Source organism: Pteronotus mesoamericanus, unplaced genomic scaffold (genome assembly GCF_021234165.1).
Source record: "Pteronotus mesoamericanus isolate MK-2021 breed Mesoamerican mustached bat unplaced genomic scaffold, CSHL_Meso_final contig_82, whole genome shotgun sequence".
NCBI lineage: Eukaryota > Metazoa > Chordata > Mammalia > Chiroptera > Mormoopidae > Pteronotus > Pteronotus mesoamericanus.
This window is the reverse complement of record NW_026555265.1, coordinates 31,044,382-31,068,883: the sequence shown is the minus strand read 5'-3', so window position 1 is coordinate 31,068,883 and position 24,502 is coordinate 31,044,382. Positions and strand designations below refer to the sequence as shown.

Here is a 24,502-nt window from a genome sequence, read left to right as displayed (position 1 = left end):
CACATTTATACATGGTTTCATTGATACTTAGTACAGAAAAATCTGGGCAAGATATCAGAAATAAATAATATATGTAAATCAAATTTAAGATACAAAACAGATAATATGGTACATACTATTGTATGGGGACGTGGTTTCATGTTTATTGAAAGTCAATGCAGTTCCTGTACAAAGAGATGGCCATAAAGCATCTAGTACCTCTACTCCACAGTTTAGAATCGTACACTGTTATGTTTACATATGTACAGGGTAAGAATTGTGTAAAGTAAATTTATAAGAGGTCAGGTAGAAAAATAGTGAAAAAATGAAGAGCAATATACTGTGTATATAAACTGTACTTTCAAATGGAAACCACAGCCAAAATAAGTGAAGTAGATTCAACAATTCTCAACTTCTATTAGTTCATGAAATGCTCAGATTTTGTTGAATAAGCTCAGAATAGTACCTACAAAAGTAAAGTAAATGCCAGTCTGGGATAAAATGAGATTGAAGCCAGATTCAGATCTCAATCTAACATTCTACAACACAAAATATTTGATTAAAAAATGGTTTTAGCTGCTTCTAGCAGGTTTATGCAATTCTGTAATTAATTTCATAATCACATAGATCTTAAAAAATTCATGCTCTTAAATACCCAATATAGAATTATAGTTGGATATTTTGACTATAAGAATTATTGCCAAATTTAAGAAATAATCTCATATATGAAGAAATACAATCTAAGCCTTATTACACTAAATTTACAACAGACTAGCACTTGTGAATTTTGATCTGATTGTAAGCTGTATAATATTTCATTTCTTAATGAGAACATAAAGGTTGCAGCATTGTTTTAGCCATTCTATTCTTATGACATATGCATTTTTTATTCCCTTAACATGATCATATCATCATTAGAAAGAATATAGATAGAGCTAAAATGTTGCTTCCAATATATTAGTGGCTAGATCTACATCAGGTACAGCTTTTCAAATATTGCTGAATATGCTCATATTTGACCTTGATGAATATGGTAAGATTCCACAATGAGAGACTTCTCCACTGCCTACAGATTTTGAATCTGTTCCAAGATAACCATTTTATTTACTTCAAAAATAAAACAATTTTGAAAAGTATATGCTCAATAAATGCAAAGAAATTTTAATGTTTCTAATTCATACACCAAATTTACAAGAGGTGTATTTCAGTGGAAGACTCTTTAAAATACCAATACCTGCCATAGATTATCACAATGTTTACTTAATTTAACTAAACCTCAATTATTCAGATGAGTAGTTTAGTTATAATCATTCACTAAAAATAGCTTAGCAATTTTAAGCAAAGATATTAAGTTGTGTTTTTTTGTTTTGTTTTGTTTTTACCATGCATTGGCCAATAGGCTATATTGTCAATTAATGTAGCAATCAAAATAGGATTTCAATTATTTCCAGTGTAGCTATTCTTTATTTTGGAGCTTTAATATATCTTCTTTACCAGTGAATGGAATTAGTGGTTTCCTAAACTCCGGAGGAGGGCAGGTATGCCAATGACAATCCATTACTTACAAGCCAGTATATCACACTAAATTAAGAGCATACAATTTATGATAAATAGAGAGACAAAAATGTATGCAATAATTCAGACTGTGGGAGACTTGGTTAGTGAATGAAGAGAAAAAGGATTTGGTTTCTTTTTTTCTAGACAGATATGTAGGTAGGTAGGTAGATAAACAGACAGCTATAGATACATATAAGAGGATATTTCAAAAATATGGAAAGAAACCCATCATTCTCTATGTTCAGTTTACCATGTTTCCTACTGCTGACAGTTTGAGAGAGTATTTGGCACTTGGTTGTTAGCAAATCCAAATTAAATCATTGAAGCATAAATAGAAAACAATAAAAACAATTCAAAAGAAAATAAATATGTACCTTTCTTCAAAATTAAGACACATTTTTACATGATAATTCTTAATGAAGCTAACAATTAAAATATGTAGTACTTAAAAAAAACTACAAACTTCATTTCTATATGCTTTTAACAGATAAAAGATAATAATACAAAGAAGAGCTAGTAAATATGGCCAGATAGTTTGAGGTATAAATTCCTCTGTTTTGCTTGCTTTTAAAGAAAAAAAAAATACCTGTTACAGATTTCTTATGTGTATAAAAATATCACAAGTCTTTTCTTTTGTGGCTATTACTAAACAGAGCCACTATGTCATTTATGTTATTTCACTAGTTTTGCTTTTATCATAGTCAATATATGATCGATGGCTCTATGCTAGTTCTTCATCATTTCATGTTGAAGAATTTTTATTTATTCCTTCAACTAATATAAAAAATCACTTGCAAAACAAAATGTACCCCCCCACCCATTCACTAAATGATATGGGAAAATAAAGAGCTTTTAAATTCCATTTTAAGGCATTTGTACTCATATTTGAGTGTCTTATTGGGCTTCAAACTTCCCCCAGTGTTTCCAGCATTATCATCTGTCTGCAGAGTGATGATACATCTTCCACAGCCACCACTTCCTTCAAGAAATAGCCCTTTACACTGGAACTGGACCATTTTTTGATTGTGTTTCCAAAGCTTTAATGCTACTGATGATCTTCTTCTGTGGCCCAACCACAGTGACACCAACTTTTTTCATGTCACTGTAAAAAATGGAGAAAATGTCCAGTGAGAATCATGGTTTCCTAGATATATGCAAGCACGAGATTTTCAATTGACAAAGCTTGTACAATTATATATCCAGGGTTTTTGGCCTACTTATTTATATCTTTTATTTTTACATGATCCATATATAATATCCTAGCTATTTTACCTCTATTCTTGTTGAAGAACATAAATGCTATAGTAGGTTGAAGAGTCTCCCTTCAAAATTTCTGTCTCCTCAGAACCCCATAGGGCCTCTGAATATGTAATTAAGACAAAGATCAAACCTTGACTGGTATAACTCGGTCGGGCATTGTCATGCAAAACAAAAGACCATTCTTTTGATTCACAGTCAGGGCACAAGCCTGGGTTGCAGGCCAATCCTGGTTGGAGCATTTGCAAGAAGCAAACAACCAATGTTTCTCTCACACGTCCATGTTTCTCTCCCTCCCTTCCTCCTTCCTTCCCTTCACCTCTGTCTAAGAGTAAGTAAATAAAAATCTTTTGAAAAGACAAGGATCAAGATGAGGCTGTACTGGATTAGGGTGCACTCTAAATGAGGTTACCCTTATGAGAGACAGAAAAGGACACACAGTGACACAGTGAAGAGATCCATGTATAGATGGAAGCAGACTTTTGAGTTATGTTGCCACAACCAAGGAATGCCAGGATACACCAGAAGCTGGAAGAGATGAGGAGAGGTTTACCCTTAGAGACTTGTAGCCTTGCTAACACCTTGATTTCTGACTTCTGGACTCCATGAATGTGAGAAAACAAATTTTGCTTGTTTAAGCCAATAAGTTCATGGTAATTTGTTATGGTAACTCTGGGAAACTAATACAGGTGGTCACACATTATTTATGGGGCATTATTCTGTCCCCTTGAATCTGGACCAGCTCTGCGGCTGCTTTGGTTGACAGAGTATGTCTGAAGTGACACTGTATCAGTTTTGGCACTCAGGTTTTCAGAAACTGCTAGATTCAACTTATCTCTTGAGACACTCCCTCTGGGTCTCAAACTGCCATAAGAAGTCTGACTACCCTGAGACATTGGAGAGGTCCTGTGAAAGGGCTCTTAGTCTGCAGATTCAGCTATGTAGCTATGTGTAGCAGGAAGATAATTTAATGGTTACGAATGAAACCATCTGGAGCCCTCCATACTAGACCATATTCATATTAGGTGAATTCTTCAGTCAACACTGACACTACAGTGAAAAAATTACATGCTTAGCTCTGTTCAAATTCATAGCCCATGACATTGTGATATATAATAAAATTGATGGTTTAGCCTTTAACTTTAAACATTCTTTTCATGTATTGCTTCCTAGAGAGAGAAGAGAGAGAGAGAGAGATAACATTTTTTTGTTCTATTTATTTATTCATTCATTGGTTGATTCTTGTGCATGTCCTGACTGGGGATTGAACCCACAACCTTGGCATATTGGAACTACACTCTGACCAGTTGAGCTACCTGGCCAGGGCTAACATTTAAGCTTTGAAAGAATTTGTTTTTTAGTCATAGATAAGTAAAACAATTTTTTTAGGTGTATATTTTTTAAAGTAGAAAATGATAAGTTGTCTCTATCAAAGTAATTAAATTTGAAATAGTTTAAACTCAAAAGTCTGGTATTAGAATAATTATAAGAACATAATAAATTTTATTAAGAAAAAACAAGAGTTATATAAACATGTGCAAATCATTAATTAAATACCCTTCAATCAAGTAATTAGTTCCACATTCACCTCTTTCAGGTTTCGACTCAAACATTGCCATCTCAGGAGACCTTCCTGAGCCTTCTATTTAATATTGTAAAACCTCTCTGCAGTCATACCTCCTCTTTATATTTTCTTTTCCTGTTTCATTTTCTTCCAAGCAATTTATCACCATTCAGCATATTGCCTTTCTTTATGATTTATTTTCTTTATTTTCTGTCTTGTCCCTCAAGAAGGTAAATTCCACTTGAACAGACATTGTTGTTCGTTTTATACTCTGCTTATCAACCATACTCTGAACAATGGTTATCATTTAGTGGGAGTTCAATATATCCTTACTAAAGAATGAATCAATAGTTCAAAATATGTTTATCTGTGGAAGTTGACAGAGGAATAAAGTATCATGTGTCAAGGAGCACCAGGAAAATTGAGAATTGCAAAAAAACACACACATACACACATGCGCACGCACACACACACACACACACACAGAAGGGCTCCTTTATATTGAGCCTAAAAGAAAGAATGAGAAATTGGGAGGTTTAACTACATAGAAATGAAGAATGATTCTTTTAAAAGTAAGTGCCCAAGCAATATAAATATACAAGCACAAAATAGGTAACCATTTAAGAAGCACAAAGTTAACCAAGACTGGTTGCTCTCCTATCACCTGAGTTGGTAATGAAATTTCTGATGACCTGCAGGTCACCTCTTTGCTGCCATTCAAGAGGCTGATAAATATTCTATGACCAACTTGCATTTTGCCTGAGGTCCTCTCTGATCATATTCTTCACCTGCCTTGCTTCACCAGGAAGGCTAGTGGGAAATGACAGCAAGTTTGTCACTCTCCGAGTAACTGTGCATAATGAAAACCTCACTTAGAGTAATGTAGGCTGTTTACATTGACCCCTGCTTTTAAGAAAGTGTATTCTATTGGATTTTGATTCTTTACATTAATTGAATAACAAACATTTCACTACAAAGTCAAGTTACGAATCTAGAGCCAGAAAACAGGGCAGATATCAATGTATACAAATCAATATATCTTACTCTTTTTGTATTTCTCCTAAAATTTTTCTTCCAATTCTATATTATATATTTAATGACTCACTAATATTTATGTCTTGCTTTTCTTCTTTATAAGCTCAGAAAATGAAATGATAATTATAGTTAGCAGAGAAAAAATATGTTCCAAGGTATTGTATTAATTTCCTGAGCTCTTTGAGAAATTTAAGCATTGTGACAGAGTAGTATGACATAGCGCCATCTCTCTCTGTATCACCTGTACCTCAGCAGCTAGGAAAAAACCCAGAGGCTAAGAGTGAACAAAACTCTCTGAAGTTTTGGGGCTCTTGCTTCGATAGGAAGGGCTGTGCCTTCTGCAGCCCAATCCTTCCTCATCACTTCCTTATAGATGTACTTGTATGTTCCAAACACACTCCTCAAGAAATCTTCATAAAATTGTTTCAGATTCCATGTCCAGAAACCCAATAGAAGCAAAGAGATACATAATTTAATGGTTAATGCCAAGAATTATATTGGAAAGATAATTATCCCTTTAGGTTATGCTTTAGCATGGGTTTTATGTACTCTTTACTGTCTCTATCCCTTCCAAAATATCTTTGACCCACTCCCTGGACATGTCCAAAGTTGTTCTAAACATCGGCTGATGTAGTCTCAGTAACACTCTTCATATGCTTATGTGACTTTGACCACCCTATTCAGAAGGGCAGTGGAAAAGTTCAGGACTAAAGAACAACTTGGGATTGACACCAGAGGTTAATGAACTATCCAGTACTTCAAAGGCAAAGGGATAGGTGTTGGCGCTTTGAAAATGGCATCCAAGGGTGCAGGATAATGACATGTAGCAATTCATCTGCCTGATATTCATTCCACACACTTCATCCTCTCTCCATAGTCCATAGAAACTCTTGCCCTCTTTCATTCTCTCTTCTTTTCTCACATTAACCTTCCTAAATCCATCTTAAGCTATAAACAATATTTTAAAATATGTTTAGAGAATAAAATTGGATATTTTCTGTATATCATCTGAAAATTAGATGACTTGAGTAGCTTCCATATAATGATATCCCTAAACTAACTAGAATGAGTTAGTATTTATTTGAAGCTCTGTTGAACTTTTATTTTTGTGATTTGATAGCCTGGATAGAAAAAAATAATTTAATATCCCCCCCTTTTTTTAGGTATTGCTATTTTATTCTAGATGGATCTCTAGAGTTATTTGATCAAGGAAATCACTTCTGAACTGAATCTGGATGACACAAAGAAAATAAGAATTAAAAGGAATAAAATTCAAACAATAAGCCCAAGTCTGAAAAAAAGACCAACACTGAAATAAATATTTTATAACACTTGAGGTATAAATGGCGCCTCATTAAAATTACCCAAATAATTAATGTAGTATATGGTTTTATAAATTCTTATTTTTTTAGTATAAACTCATTGAGGAGACCTAAGAAATAATTGTTCTCAAGGAACTTTAGGTAAATATATCTTAATTCTATGTTGTCCCTGAATTGAAGAGAAAGGGCAGAAGAAAGAACATTGTGAAGTTTGAAATGCAGAGAGATCTGAAACTATCTGCCTCTGTGTAAAGGGTAAACCTGAAAGAGTCTCCCAGGAAAAGTCAGCTTTCATCTTTAATGTACATTCACAGATCGTATAAATAATAATAATAATAATAATAATAATAATAAACTGAAAATGTTCTAACCAGTGGAAAAGAGTTTACTATCCAACACTAGATTATTGAGACAAATATCTTGCTAATTTGGAAATGTAACAAATGCTGCCACTTAGCATATTTACAGCTTATAATGTAGGACTATATTTAAATTGTGAGCTGGCAGCTAATCATATTAACAATGTTCTGCCTCATCCACTTCGGTACTACAGTTTCATTATCTAAAAGCTATGAATGTTGATATTTTATTAAGAATAAACATTTGTATAACTTTGCCTTTGAAAATCTGGCAATGGTGCAGAAATATTCAACTTTGTATTTGTTCTCGCCTATGCTTCTGTGCTCTAAAACAAGCGTTTTGCATGTCATAACCCTGGCTGTTTATGTTACTAAAATAAAAATTTATAAAAATATTTAACTATATTAATATATCCTGGGATTATGTCCAATCAAAATAACTGCTATAAAATTCAAGGCATATCGTCGATTGGGTCAGAAATCTATTCACCAAACAGAGCATTTCTTTCTAAACAGGAATGCCAACACAGGTTAAATAGACTAGAGTAAGCTTATTTCTTAAAAACAATTCTCCTCTTCATTAGTAATATATCAAGTCCTTTTGTGAGTTCTTGTGATTCTGACTGGAATATTTATACAATGAATGGTAAAATTCTTTACCTATTGATTAGGCACTTATATATCTTTATTAATTACACTGCATATCCCTTTTTGATAGCTTATCTGTAGCTCTGTGTATAGACTTTTTAAAAATGACTGACAGAGTGACAATGAAAGTATTTCAATATTTAGCAACATTTAAATATTCAAATATTAAATAAATGAGATTAAGACTAAAAGGAATTTCAGGGCAATAGTTTTGTTTTAAGAAACAAAGACGAAAGGTAGAAGACTCTGAAATGAAGATGTACAGAGTTTCCAAACCGTCCAAACCACAAAACTGTGTACAAGCTTTGCTGTATCTGCCCAACTCAAAAGCTCTTATTTTTGAAACAGTTCTCTATTTTAGCCTTAAAAAAGGTCCTCTAGAGCCAAGTTCAGGCTATCTTCCTTCTCCTCTTTTGAACATAAACAGTCATTTAAAGTGAAACAATGCTTTGAAGGTGCCATCTACAAACAGGATTGACTTCACCAGAATTTTCTCCTGAGGATTTAGAATTAAGAGATTCGGGCTCTAGTCAGCTGAGTAGCACACCAAATTGTGTAATCTAGGTCTGAGAAAGCCGTTTTTAGCTATGTTCATGGGAATGCATAAAAAGTCATTTTTCAGGGAAAGAAATGATGCAGATTATATTAGTAAGCAAAGTAAATTGGCTTTAATCTACAGAGAGATGAAGAATATGACTTCTAGCTCTTCACTACCACTTCCCAATTACCATGTCTTGTGGATGAAGATGAATGTTATGAATTATTCAATGGGTCCAGTTGCTAAACCTTCTTTCCTTAAGCCCACGGGTTTCTCTTATCAAAATATTTTTATTATCCAAATATCCCTGTGTAAGAAATATTGCATATTTTACTTGATTATCATTGGCTTTTCACACAGAAACATATCAATTATGCATACTCTGTCTTTCCAAACCAAATGTAAACCTTTTAGGACAAACAGTAAAGTAATACCTTAAACCTATTTGTAACAATTTTCAAGCATGATATCCTTCATGGACTTAATAATAGATGATGCTATGTTTATTTCATAGCTGTAAAAACTACTTTAGCATGTTTCCCTATATATCAGCTTCTCCACTTAGTTCTCAGTTTTCCATTTCCACAGAGGCTAGGTTTTGTTAAAAATAACAAAATAAAAAATTCAGGAATATACTAATCATCACACTATATCTGCTTATGTTTCAATGTAGGGGCTTGGGTCTGTGAAGTTAGGCATAGACATGTATCTGTTGGTCGATCTGAAGGAAGTCATAATTCAGTGAAGCCACCTATTGTGAGAGAAGAAAACATATTAACATATATCAGTCCAAAAGATGTCATTTAGAAAGAAGGACTCAGGATCAAGATCAGTGGTTATAGGAGACAGCAAGTACCTCAGAGGTTCAAGTAATATTGATAATACATTAGTCCAAAACATATATGTTCAATAAAAGTTTAGAATCATTCAGTCTTCTTAAAAGCTTTTTCTTACTCTGTGGAAATCTTGGCTATGGTGTCACAAGAACTGTATTCCACGCCTGTGAAGATTTCTTTGCACTGTGCTGTCCGGACACCATTAAGCCAGTCACCTGCTGTGCGAAAGGTAGAGATGTCGATGTTGCTTTGGTCCAGAAGAAGGTTTGATGGCCTGCAAGGAAAGAAAACACCGAAAGGGGAGACATCAGGAGTCAGCAGAGTTGCTGTATGTCAAAATTTGAAACCATTTTAAATCGCTAAAACTATGCCAGTGAAATGCATAAGTATCTCCATATATACTTTAATAATTTAATTTGTTTAACCATTAGTAAACATGGTCTTATTTTGGGATACAAGTATTCCAAACATGACAAACTAAATAAGTTGTTGTCTACGTTATGTGAGGTTTGGCTTTCCGTATGAAATCCATTGTACAGATTACTGTCTAAAAGAGAGTTTGAAAAAACCTAAACTATACTTATAGCAGGATATAAAGTCAGCACAGGTTTAAGTAATGTCACAAATGTCATTAAAAATAAAATTTACAAAAGAAATGGAGAAAAAGTGATAAGTAAGCAATGAAATCCTCACATATGTGAAAACACCAATATGACTTCATTATAATATAATGAACAGAGTTCATTATATACAACTATATAGAATTCACCATACATGTACCTTTATATGTAGAGAGATGATGATAGATAGATGACATATAGTAAAAAGGGGCTGACTCTTTTCATATGACTTATTTTAATAAGCGTGATATAATTTCATTCATAGGTGGGATATATAACAGAAAACAACAAACAAACAAGATGATAAAACAAACAAAAATGCACAGACACAGACAATAATAGTATGGTGGTTACCACAGAGATAGGGAGTGCTCAAGAGATAAAAGAGGGTAATGAGGGTCAAATATATGGTAAGGGAAGAAGACTTCTCTTTGGGTTGTGAACACACAGTGCAAAATGCAGACGATGTATTATAGAATTGTACACTTGAAACTTAGATCATTTTATTAACTAATATCACTGCAATAAATTTAATAAAATTAAAGAGAGAGAGATTGACTGATTGTTACGGTGATTTATATTGCACAATATAATCAGCATTAAGAAGAATGTCTAGGATTGTTTTATATAATTACAGGTCTAACGAATAAATCTATTACCAACTGTAATATAGTGAATCAAAGGGATGTAAAAGGAATGAAAGAGATCATATTTTCATCCATGAAGAACACAGAGAAGCTGTGTGTTGGTGAACTGTCCTTGGGTTATGTTTTTTCAGCTATCAGTGACCTCTTTAATCTTCCTTTAACTCATTAGAGTGGGACCAATCACCAGGTGGAAATTGATTGTATTGCTATTCTTTCCTCTTAGAAAAGTCCCTGGGTTCAAATAACCCATAATGTTTATTTATACTCTTAGTTTACAGGATTAATATGTTAAAAATAACTATCATTTTTTTTTGGTCAAATAATTGTGTTGTGGCTGTATTGCCACCTCTTACCTCAGTAGCCTAGCTCTTAATGAAACATGAGATTGGGTAGATGAATCAGGGCTTTGAGTCATGCAGGAGAGCAGGATTTATATTCACTGTATTTATTGAAGAAAGTCCTTCTTAGAGAAATGCACAGAGGACAATTTGAGGGTGGGATCTTTTTGATGCATAGTGCATTAATTGTCAGCAAACTTCTAGGCCTTTTTTGCTGTGGGCCAAATGTCTCCATGGACATTTTGAACAGGATACTTTCTTGCAAAGTGTCATAACCTAATCTTTGTCTTATAATTGAGAGTATACATTTGGATTTTTACCTCTTCAGAGTTATCATTCAGAAACTTTCATGTTTTGTGATACTGCAGTTGAATTTAATCAGCAGTGAGCTTTTGAAAATTTTAAAAATTATTTTACATTTTTTAATATTAGTGTTTTTTAAATTAGAGCTTCACATTTCATATATATAAAAAATTAATAATTTGACTAAGTAAGATTCATCATTTGAAATGTTTAAATTCAACGTTCAGAATTAATTTTCAAAGACACCAAAACAAATTAAAAATATGTTGACATGCACTTACCCTTATTTTAGAAACAAATTTAGTTCAAGGTACCAGTTCCAATATGTTCAGAAATAGCATGAAATAACAGCAAATGATCTTCCCAGACCCAATTATACTGTATAGTGTTTTACCTATGAATACCAAGCCTTGATTATCATCTAGGGTATGTGGTAAAATCTTATGTTCTCACGAGAAAATATCTCTGTAAGCAAATCCATATAAAAGCCAATTCTATCTGCATTTCAAGGGAATTTTTAATTGGGTGATTTCTATTACTTTGATGATATTTCTTCAACTCCCTTGCTGACATGAGACATGCGTAAATGTGAGGTTAAGATTTTAAAATCTGAAAAATTTTATATCATGCTGTAGACATGTGTCCTGTGGTTGGGGACACATAAGAGGAATGCAAATTAACGATTTGTTTGGATTTTGATGGAGATAAATTTATTTGAAAAAAAAGTCAAATTTTAATGCTGAGTTTAAGGGAAAAAAGTCAATGTAACAATTTAGTTCTGCCTATGTATTCCTTCTCTGTCAAAACTATAGTTCCTTCCCTGGCATAATCGTTTGTGAAGTGGAGGAGAGCTGAAAGTGCAAGACTTTTCAATTTTCTTTCCCTTGGCCTAAACTCTACTTCAATCCTCTCTACCTCAAGCATTTTGATTATAAATTAAAACTTTCCGTTATAAAATTTATCACCTTCATGTGTTATAGTTTAATTTAACCCTGAGGTTACCTTTTTTTAAAAAGTAGAAATGAAACATAGGCATTGTTTTACAAAAGACTAATTTTCTTTCCTTTAGGAATATAAACACTACAAAATATAAATATACCATTTTATAAATTATTCTCTATGTAACATATAAAAATAATTTTCTATGATTCTTTTAAGTTAATAATCTGATAAAGAAAAATGTTTATTTTAATAAATGAAAATCTCTTTTTTCTTTAGAATTTATTTTAAAAATTGTTAGCATTTTGTTTTTGGTTTTTTCCTAAGAAATTAAGGAGCCCAGGCTCCATGACTTACATGATATTTTGGGGTTGTTTTGGCATGGCCCGAATGGGTGAAACGGCCTTTCTCACTAGCCAGAATTAGGTATAACATTAGATTCATTGGAAAAGTCATTGAATCAATAAAAAATTGATAGAAATAATATTAGATCAGGTGTGGGAAAATTTTATAAAGAAAATGAAATGAGACCTAGAAAGAAGACAATGATATATTAAAATATCTACAAGACATGCACATCCCTCCCGCTCCCCCTGCTTGGATTTCTACAGTAGCTGTACATGGGCTCTAATGTCAACTGTTGTCAACTCTTGGTTTCATGAATAGCAATACTTTTTTATTTATGGGTTCTTGGATATTAGGAATATTCAGAACATTTATTCAGAATATTTATGAAACATGCTTAATAACAAAGTGCAGAATTTTTTCTTCTCAGTACAAAATGGTTTGTACTTTAAAATCCAACACTATAGCCAGACTCAACAACAGTTTAGAGAAAATTAGTATAAACAGATTGAAATAGAACAGGATGTGTGGATTAGGGATTAGAGTGACCCCAACCGAGTTTTTCTGTTTATTACTTGGATCAAAGTACAATGAAGAAAAAGAATGACCTAATTTTAATGCCAGTGACCTCAGAATAACCAGCCCTGCAAAGTATCATTTTTCCACTTCCAGGATTTCTCTGGGGAATTCAAATAAAATTGGCTCCTTTCCTCCTCCGAGAGGACATCTGGAGAGTTTATCAATGGATAGGAATTTGTCTCTCACTGTGAAGAGCCTGTGATGTCTCTTCATGTACACCAAGGGAATGTGGGCTTTGTGAGCAGCTGCAGGCATTGGCGTTTTTTTAGACCCAGCCCCAGACATTGGGTCTGAAGGGGAAATTTATAGACTGGGTGATGTGCACCGTGAGCTCACACTTTTACTAGACAAATTAGATAGGTTTCAATCCATGCAGCTGTAAACGATGTCCTGCAGAGTTCCACCTGATCTTTTACAGCTTTTCATAAATCAGTACCTACTGGCCACAGACCACAGTCATTAAAAAGAAATCATGGAAATTATATGTTTGCTCAAGGGAAGCAAAAAATAACTTTCCTCCCCTTTTCTCTCTCTCCTTGTTTTATTTGGGTTTTTGACTTACTCTTTTATGGATATTCATACTGTTACATTAAAGAGGTACACCTATATTTTCTTCCCATCAACTCTTATTTTATCTGTAAATGCTTTCATACCAATTAGCCCAAGATACTGGGAAACAAATGTCAATAAGTAACGTTAGCCAGTACCAAGAATATTTTTGCATAATGATCTTATTTCATAGTGCATAATTCTAAACCATTAGGAATGAATGCTCAGTTATATTTTTGTAGCATATAAAGACTCCTTTTGGTTTACAAAGGGCTTTATTTTTAGGTATTAAAATAATAATACAAATTTTTGAATGAATAAGTAAATGTTTACTGAGTATAGAAATATATATCAATAATATTGGAGATATATGCTATACCACTATATTTATTTACATTTTTCTGTAATTGTAAATAGTTTCAGAAATATATTAACTCTAAAGAGTAATCTCTTAAAACAAATATTATTTCTACCTTTATTATTGCATGAAAATTGCAATATAATTTTTCAATATCTTTTATAATTTAGTGTTTTTTAATTATTTCAAATGATGAAGCTATAATTCAGGGGGAATCTTGTTTTGTCATTTTTTGAAAGTGTGGATTTAAAATGACTTTGATCTTATCTCTAACATTAAAATTTCAGATAAGATTAAATAAATTTAATTTGTTATCAGCAATTAAAATAATTTTCCCAACAGTAGATTAAGTATGTAAATGACTCAGGAAGGAGACATAAAGTTCTTGTGTTTATTTTAGTTATCTCTAGGTCTTAAAGGCAAAAATTTTAGCAGTTATAGCTATATATCTCGTTTAATTCCTCCCAGTGGGAAAATTACCTACTTTGATGTTTAACTTTAAAAATAAAGAGATCACCTGGGTATTTAGCATCTCTTTGCTTCCCTGTAGAAAGTTCAGTATCATATTTGTTCAGTGAGGAATGTCACCCTGTCAGTTTCAGAATTGGAGGTCAAAGTCATCTGGAGAAACAGCAAGCTTTTTGGTCATTAGAATTCTCTTAAAGGATATTTATCAAAACAGCAGTTATTCTCTAAAAGAGTTATATTATGTACTCTCAGAGATCAGAAGCATTTTATTAATGATAATTTAATGCTATCAAGAGGTAAATTGTGGGAGATTGCTTATTTTTTCCTATTTATCTTGCAAGTCAATAAATCTTTGCGAACTTAGTGATCAATGCAGTGAAACAATATATTTAATATCTTTCAAATAAATTAAGTATAGATGAGTTTTCAGAATCTCATTCTAAATATATTATACATTTATATTATTTAAGTCTTTATGCCATGAATTTAGTTGCCTTCTTTTTAAAATCCCATTCTAAATATATTGAGTGTATTGTTTAATCCTTTATGCCAAGGATTTAGATTTCATAAATTTGGACTGATATTGAAGAAAGCCAATGATCTGAAGTGTAAAAATTCTATAATTTTAAAGAACAAGTCATTTTATATATAAATATCCAAAAATAAAGAGAGTATCTTACTGCTTGAATAAAGACAAATTCATCTCTAATGTTTTATTATGTCCTTTTCAATTTTTAATTTAGCCCGCATTCATAAAAGTAACTGAATCAGTTTACTTAAAGTAGAAGTTCTACTATAAAACTAATTCTGCAAATAGTTTCTTTTAAGAGAGGACTTCTAGTTTTTTATGTATAACAAAGAATGTGTTATAAATTAAGAGAAAAGATTTTGGTGTAAGACCATTTTTTTATTATTTACCATGTACTGTTTTTTATCAAGAATTCCTTTAAGAGGAATTTTTTTTCAATTCTTAAAAAAAAAGTGAGGGAGATTCATTTTTATCCTTTTACACATCTACACTATGATTATATACTTTTTTCTAACTTTCTCAAAAAAACTATTTTCACATTGCCTTTTCCTTTTCATCATCTAATTATAACTAAACCTCTTAAGAGTTTGCATTTCATCTATTACTCTTAAAAAATCAAAATAATTCTCTAAGAAGAAGCTGATGCCCTTCTCATTGTTTCTTTGAAAGGCTTTTGCTCAGTTGCCTTTTTTCTTCTCTCAACCTTTTGCAGCTTTTCATAACAGTTCATTCTGTCCACTTTTAGAAAATTAATTTCTTGAGCTGTGGTTTTCTGTAGTCATTTAAATCTCATTCCTCTGTTTTTGCCTGTCATTTCATATTGTTCTGCTCTATAATAGGTACTGTACTTCGAAACTTTAAACTGAGACCATTTTCTTTCTCTCTGAATGGGAGGGAGTCTGTTCAGTGGAATAATGTTCTGAAATGTCAGCTCATGTTCCCTGCTTTTTTCCCCTTGGCTTGCCATCCACTGGCATTGTCTGGTCCTCCAATCACCTCATAAGAAGCCTGAAATCTCCACTGGCTACCACTATCCCCTATTACATACAAATTTCAATTAGCTTCTTGGCTCTTATAGACATTTGAGTTAGTGACTTCTGGACTAAATGACTGAAGCATTTAGAGGATTCAGAACGATCCCTGGAACCCAGGGCATATCAGGAGCCTCAAAGAGAAATTCAAAAGTGCAGGCTGGTAGATTGGCATGAGGAATATTTCAGCATCAACCTAGGTGAACCAACACCATCCACGGTTCATATATTACAGTCTAATGATGATCCATGTAATATGAAAGCTTTATCTAGAAATAAAATAATCTTAGAAAAATAAAAATGGATATATTAGTAGTGAAAACCAGCATTACTAGACAGAGACCTGTACCTGTTAAACATGTTTCTGACTGTGGCTTCTTTTTTTATTTTCATACAAAGAATGTACTAAATTGTGTGCCTAAATAGATTTAATTTTACTGTTTTCCCCTGCTTGAGATGTGAAATTCCCACTTCTCGAAGGACTCGGGCTAACTGCACCCAGAATGCTCTTCTGCCTCTCAACCTGCCCCCCCTCCTGCCGTCCATAAGAGCACCGTCCTCACGTCCTCCTTGTTCAGAACCTAGTAGCACTCTCTGGTACTTCTGTCTTCTGTGCGTCTCACTAGTCACCATGTCCTAAATACTTCAGTAAAACTTTCTGAATTCACCTTACTGAACACCTTGTGTTCTAGCTCCAATAATTACATATTCTGGGAGTGCTAAAGTAATTCTGAAGATGTATTTTATTCCCATATTTAAATGCAAGCAGTTGAGGGAGGAGGTTGAATGCTGTATCTATATTTTTACCACAGGCCCTAGCACAATGTCTTGCACAAAATACCATGGAATAAACACTTGCAGCTTCATATTGATGTATAACAAAAATTTGAAAATTATACATGTATTCACCAATTCTCTACTTTTTGCAAAATAAATCAATTACTTAAAAGTGAACATAACAACATTTAATGTAACTTCCTTTCTTTTCTCGCCAATTCTGGAGCATCTAAGTTATGTTTTTGATCTGGTATACTCTGATCCTTTATTTATACACCTTTACTCATTCAGCACTAATGTTTATGAAGACACTCTCAGTGGAAGATTCTTTGGGAATGATTCTGTTAGGAATCACCAACTCTTATGATAATTGAAAAGTAAAACTATACACATAGAACGATTTCTCTATTAGTATATGAAATAAGCTTTACCATAAAACTAACTATATTCAGGGAGACTCCGGGAACATCACCCCTATAAAAATGCTAAACTAATACTGTTTTTGCTGAAGGTTGTTTTTAGGCATAATTCTACAGACTGATACAACTAACTAAGGCATTCATAATTTAAATCCTTAGTGCCATCCACAAACTCAGATTTGGACAGTTGCCAAGTGTGTTTTGAGCGGTGTTTCTGGAACTGAGTTGACAGAAAGGCACACTGACATGTAATTTAGCTGAGGAGGAATGGTAAGCATTTTTACTTCATGACTAAGGTCTGTTGGAATCTGTATAATGAATAGAAAAAAAAAACTAGAATATTTTTCTAAAAATAGTGGTTCTGCTGAAATGGAAAATCACTATTATTTTAGCAAATATTTACTCATGTTCTTAACAGATACTGAGTTTCCACTATCAACCTGGCACTGGTAATACAAGAGAAGTGTGGTATCTGATCTCAGAGGGCTTAGAGTTTATTGGGGAAATGAATACTTAACAAGCACACACACAAAAAATATGATGCCCGGTAAAAAAATAATTGTATTAAGCTCTAAATTGTGTCGCCAGAGAAAGCCTCAACTAACATAAGACATAGAAGCTGTGGCCTGAATGAAAGAAGAACACAAAGGAGAATTTAAGCCAAGAAAACAGCATTTGCTACTGTCTTCATATCTAAAATACGTCATCTTCTTAAAGGAACTAGATGTTGGTCACCGTGGCTTCAGTAATGTTTAAGTGAAAGTGACGTGGGCTGAAAGGTTGAAATAGCCCTGTCCTTGCACTTTGTCCCTCCCTCCACAAGCAGTTGCATAAGTCAAATCATGTCACTTCTCTGCTTTAAATGCCTTAATGGATTCCTCACACATTTCAAATTCCAAAGTCCTTACTATGGCCTGGGCAGTCTCAAGTGCTCCTGCTTCTGTCTACCTTCATAGGCTCATTTGAGTAACTCTGCCTTTCCCTACCACTCTTCAGTCATGCTATCATTCTGCCACTTCCTAGAGCTCTCCAAATTCATTTGCAGTTGATATTCCTATGCCAAGATTACTTTTCAGGGGGTTTGGGGTAAGTGAGAGTGATTGGGGTTCTTTAAACATGTGATTCTTTTCCTTTCTTAAGATCTGAACTCACTATCTACTCCTCAAAGGGCTCTTTCCAACCACCCTTATCTATCACAAGTATCTATTTATTTTCTTCCTCTAAACTGTACTTGCCTATTGTGTATTATACATCTTCTATCATGTAAGCTCTAGGAGGGCAGGGACCATATTTGTGTTCTTAACTGTTCTCTAGCTTCTATCCATGGCTAGCACACAGTAGATTGGTCTGCAATAGTCATTGAAAAATGAATACATAAACATTTGAATGAAAGAAATGATATTGGAGAAGCATGGCTTTAAATTTAAATCATCAAAGGGAGTCTAGATTTTTTCCTGAGCATAATGGCAAATCAAGATTGGTTATGAATAGATGAGCAAAAGAAATTCTGAAGGTTATATGAAAAGATGCTTGGAAAAGGGCAAGAATGGTAGCAGGGACACATTAGAATGCTATTGCAGTGGTCTATTTCAGAGGAGAAAAAATGTATGTGTGTATAGAAAAGAGTATAGTGGAAAGAGAGTGTTTAGAGTGGAAAGGGAGTGTTTGTAGTAGAAAGAGAGTGCTTATAGTAGAAAGAGAGTGTTTGTAGATTGGCTGTGTTGATCCAATGACCACCAGGATCAAAGTGTAAAGGGGAATAAAAAGGCTCCAAGATTTGCTTTAATCCTGATGGGTAAATGAATAGGTGCTGGTGAACTCAACTAAATGAGGAAGGCAGTGGAGCAATGAGGTTATCTGGAGAAAGTAAAAACATTCAGGATATTAATTTTGAGATGTGTATGAGACTTAGATAAGTTCGCTCAGTCCCTTTCCCTAGAGATTCTGAAATAGTAGCTTGGGATGGATGTGGGTAGTTGGATGTTTAATAAGTTTCCCAGGTGATTCATATCACCGGAAGAATTTGAGAAACAGTGCAATGGAACATATTGGTATGACAGTGAAACTGCAGAAAGAAATAGCCTGGACATGGAGGGCGGAGGAGAGAATTTGCCTCTGACACACTTCCTCTCTTTTAATTATAAGAAGGAAAGACAAGATGGGTGAGTGGACATTTGCAGACCCCAGTAAGTTTTTATTTGTTTGTTTTTTTTTCTGCCAGAATTTCTCATCTGATATCTTGTATTTTCTCAACAAAGTATGTGGCAAAAGCATCACTGGCAAATTAAAGCTAAAACACAATGAGCTTAATCAGTTATAAAAAAAGGATGAAATAATCTTTGTCAAAGGTGGAAAAGCAAACTTTCTAAAATAAAAAAAAAGATTTGATATTATTGTATGACCATTTCAGGTTATTGCTAATGAATTCATAATGATACAATCTTCCCTGTTTTGTATTTCAATGACAATTAGTAAGCATATAAAAATAATTTTCAATCGAAATGGATGGTGTATTTTAGAAAAACACTTATTTTTTTCCCTAATATTACATGTGCTGTGATAAAATATATAGAATTTATTCAGGTCTTAAATGATGTACACTAGGAGAAAAGGTATTTCAATAAGAATGGAAAAGTGAATTTAAGAAATGTGTTAAAATTGGGATGCTAAGACACACCCTAACATACTATGATCTCCTATTAATACAATTTCCCACATAAAATTAAGTTAAATATCTCTAAATCATATTACGTGAATTAGCCTTTATATGGCTAATACCATCCTGTGGAAATGGTTTTAAATGTCTTTTCATGATATGGAAAGAACTGAAAAGATGTCCTTTTTTGCTGTGATTGCTATAGGGAAAGATGAAAAGAAATAACTTCAGGATACAAAATGAGGACCACATGGCCCAGGAAAGGACAAGTTTCTTGTCCTGTTAGTTGTTAAATTGTCAGGTAAATTTTCATGTCTGTGTAGTCTCTCTCTTTGAAACTTAGAACAAAAATTCATCACTACATGATAAGTTGGAAGTAGTTTTATCTAAAGAATATCATTAGTTTCAGTCTTAATAACTTCTAAATATTATTTCTAAAAAATAATCTATGAAATTTGTATACTGATATTAAGACTTTGATTTAAATTCTCCCTTATTCATCTTATTTAAATGCAATGTAAAATGGGATCATGAATATTCAATACGATTATACCTGTTTGTGTAAAAAGTCATATATTTTATCATAAATTATATTAGTAAGTGTTCCATCAGTATGCAAATCATAACTGCCAATGTTGGTCAGTAAAAAGAGTAGATGTTCAAAAAGACAAAAGAAAAGAAATCTTCCAATAAGGCACAATATTACACTTTTACCTATGCACTATAGTGTATCATCATTACTCAATATTTATACATATCACTTAATAGTGCAGATTTGTATACAAATTAAGTGTAGGTTATTTTACTAAAGCTGTAATTTTACCATTCATTCAAATGTCATCATATGTAAAAGAACCATTTTTCTTTTACATTTTATGTATGCAATGAGAAAACAAATTATTAAACCAGATAGTTAGCTTTGTCTTTAGTTTCTCAGAAACATCAAATATATTAACACTTACATTCTTACATATGGCCCTGACAAAATAATCTCTCCTTACCTATTTCTTCTACTGCACTTTGTAGGTATACTTTAATTTTCATTCTTTGAAACTCTTAAGAAAACCCAGTGATTCTTAACTGGGAAGAATATGCATACAATCTAATAGACATCATGCATTCTGCATTGCAGTACAGCTGTGGTGCATTGATGTTGTGTTGCTCTCTTGGGAAGCTGGCGTTATTTTACTTAGTTTTACCCTTGACAGATGCTAACAATGTAATTGACATACAATACGGGTTGAACAAATATTTGTTTAATTAAGTGGGGTTCTGCTAGCCAATGCAATGTTTTGGAAGTATTTTGAATTCTTCACCACTCCAGGAGTTTTTCTTTGTTTCCTCTTTTTGTTGTTTATATAGTTGAGAGTGAAAAGACGCTATATGTTCCTGGGTTCCTATTTTTCCAAAGACTTCAACAAGCCTGAATGTAGACTCACTTCCATTCAGGATGAAATGAAAAGTAATGGAATTTCATCATTATCATTAAGTAGCATGAGATTTCTTCCTGAAAGATTAAAAAGGAGACAAAAACATATGTCTCTTCAGACTCGAGGAACATAAATATCAAAGAATGTAGTTCAGGAAGTGGGAGCAAAAACTTAACAACTTGGAGATAGAAAATACATTCCTTTCAGAGTGAGTGCAGGATGCAAACTCTAATGTGTCACCTTGCTGCCGCACTGGTGATGATCTTCAGACTACCCGGGTTCCGGATGAGCTTGTCCAGGATGCTGACAATCTGCTCAAACTTGGGTCTGTTGTTTCTGTCTTTCTGCCAGCAGTCCAGCATCAGTTGATACAGTGCAGCTGGGCAGTCCATGGGGGGTGGCAGGCGATAGCCCTCATCCACAGCTTTAATTACCTGTGCAAGGATCAAAGTTTCCAAGGACTTAAAAGGTGGGACTTCTTTTACTTCTTCATGGACAGAGCACACTGATATGAATATTTTAAAGATAAGTAGAAAGTTCTCATTTTAAATGGCTTAAAAAAATGACAGCATATCAAATACATAAGAAATTATTAATGCCCAGAAATGTGTATAAAGGAAGGTCAAGAGAGAGAAAATAAATTTAGAAGAATTTGTAAAGATACTTTTCAGATTAAAATTTTTTAAAAAAATGTTCTATGACAGAAAAGTCAGTTGATTATAAAGAAAATTGTATTCGGAAATCCAAATTTCTATGGAAAATATATATGAATGAATGCAGAAAAAAACAGTTTACAGATTTGATTTATAACACAGTTCAAAAGGTTACCTTTCAAATCATAGTTGGGTCTTTTGGTAAAAGCTCATGTGTTGCACAATTAAGTAATTATAAATTTATTAGTGTTTTTAAATCACATAAACCAGTGATTTTATATTTTGTTATGTATCAGAATCATCTGGAGCCCAGACTGCTGTGGCTCAGTTGGTTGGGCATCACCCTGCAAAGAGAGAGTCGCGTGCAAGAGGCAACTAATTGATGGTTCTCGCTCACATACATGTTTCTCTCTATCTCCTTCTCCCTCCCTTCCCTTCTCTCTAAAAATAAATACATAAAATATTTTAAAAAGAATCATCTAGAGAACTTATTAATATATAGACAACTAACCCCTGATTCTGTCACTGTGGAGTAAGGCCAGAGAACATGCATAACTACAAATTCCCAGACTATGCTAAAGCTGTTGGTTCAGAGACATTTTGGGGTCCTTTGATAGAGAGAAAATTTTGAAAATAGAGATGTGAAAAAGAGAGTCTGATTTTCCCATTACCGTTATAAAAAATAGCTTGTTTGAAGAACTACAAAAAGGTTTTTATACCCAAATACATTAAAAGCAATTTTATATGTGGTAAGTAGGAAATGACTAAAAGCATCTCAGCTTTCCTTCCTATGTATCTTGAGATCATGCTCACAGTTTCTGGCTAAGCATAAAGAAAAATCTCCGAGTGCTGATCCCATGTGCCAAAAGCATCCTTTTACTAAGCGTTAGCAAAACATGACTTATAAAAACAAAAATCCTTTTGAAAAATCATATCACAGTTATAAGAGAGTTAAAGATTATTATTTTCATCAGATACTTCAATTTGTATGACTAAATTCATGTGCAACATTAGTACATTATGAGAAACAACATATTATGGATTGGTTGTTTTGTCTGATTTGGGAAATACTATATTTAAGTAAACAAAATGTTGGCACATATGCATTAATTAAATCTACAAATGATATCAGACATGTATATCTTACTAATGTTACATAGAAACAATTGTGCAGCAAAAATATTTAAAACACTCCTTAATATATACTGGTTATCTTGTTAGTCATTTATTTCATTACATTTCAATATAAATGTCTTCATTTTTGTCTCAGTTCTAAACCCCTGCTTAAAGGAAAACTATAAAGCCCTAAGAACAACTCAATTAATATTCTTGCAAGATTTGGAAACAATTTCATTTTTTAAGTTTTCTATTTCAGTGGGAGCCACCTGGTTTCATTATGCTCTGCTTCCTCGCACAGCTTGATCTCTTAATCTGAATCCCTGACTCATAGACTACAAATACTTACATCTTGATTGGACATCTCCCAGTATGGTCTCTCTCCATAGGACATCACCTCCCAGAGAACAATCCCGTAACTCCATACATCGCTGGCTGATGTGAATTTGCGGTAGGCTATAGCTTCTGGTGATGTCCACCGGATTGGAATCTTTCCTCCCTTGGAATATAAAATCACATGGACATTCATGATCAATGCATGAAAACATATTTTGTGTGCCTGTGTGTATATATACATACATGTGTGTATATATGCATATATGTGTATTTATACTATAATCTTAAATCTGACTGAATTTGTCAAGGTATTTTTCTTCAGAAATGGAATGTGTGTTTCTGCTGATGTATGTTGATATTCTATTTTAATAACAAGCAGGAGTGGTACCGTTTACTACAATATTTATTTTCAATTCATTTAAGAGAATTTAAAATAATAAAGAAAAAATTTGAAAATTCCTTAAATACTGACATTTTATATCAACTGTGGCACATTAGTCATCTGTAACAAGCGACTTGAAGTGGATGTGCAATACCATACATTAGAATAGAATGAGGAATCTAACTCAAATCAACCTTTATTGATTTAACTAGATTTATGCTCTACTATACAATCTTAGTTCACAATGTGAATAAGTTAATATCTGTAAAGAAGTTATGCCATTCCTTGACACTTATATTTATTAACAAAATTAATTCAAAATAAAATCTCTTTAATACACTAATCAATTATCTTAATTAATTTATTCAGTGCCTCACTTCATCTGAAGTACCTTTTGTATACCAGGTAGGCACAATAAAAACCAGAAAGATATGATAACTACATTCCCAGAACTTTTTAGCCAAGGTCATTGGTTCTGAGAGTTATAGGATATATAAAGGTATGACTTCCATGGAATTTGCTCTCAGTTTAATAAGTACATTTAATAAAGATGTATCCAGTAGCAACCATATGGGAAGTATTATGAGAGTCATTTTGGGTGAGAAAAATATAAATAACATACTGGCCCTCCGTGTTGGTAAACATCAGAAAAATAGGAATAATAAGTAATTATGAATAACTAAATGCAAAAAATGGATAATAAAAATTTATTATCTTATCAGAGAAATAAACTTTCCTTCTCAAACTCTACAATGCTTATGAATCATCTGTTGTGCACTGTCATTAAAGTGGAAATTTTGACTCATTAGTTTCAGAATGTAGGCAAGGTCTGCATTTCTAAGGAAATCTAGGTGATGCCGCTCATGCTGGTCACGGACCTCACTTTAGGTAGAAAGGCAGTATTGGAGACTGTTGTGCTGCAGAGCACTGAG

General features: G+C 33.1%; 1 protein-coding gene across 2 annotated transcripts in view; it reads right to left on the bottom strand.

Annotated features, from left to right (window-relative positions):
• Positions 1 to 2,532: 2,532 nt before the first annotated feature.
• The window catches only part of EPHA3 (EPH receptor A3), a 341,268-nt gene continuing 319,298 nt past the window's right edge, over positions 2,533 to 24,502 (bottom strand). For both annotated transcript variants that reach the window (XM_054585243.1, XM_054585242.1), the window contains 4 exons: positions 23,202 to 23,351; positions 21,324 to 21,517; positions 9,214 to 9,369; positions 2,533 to 2,638 (listed from right to left, as the gene is read on the bottom strand). In XM_054585243.1, coding sequence (XP_054441218.1) covers positions 2,533 to 2,638; positions 9,214 to 9,369; positions 21,324 to 21,517; positions 23,202 to 23,351 — 606 coding nt within the window. The remainder of the gene's footprint in view (positions 2,639 to 9,213; positions 9,370 to 21,323; positions 21,518 to 23,201; positions 23,352 to 24,502) is intronic.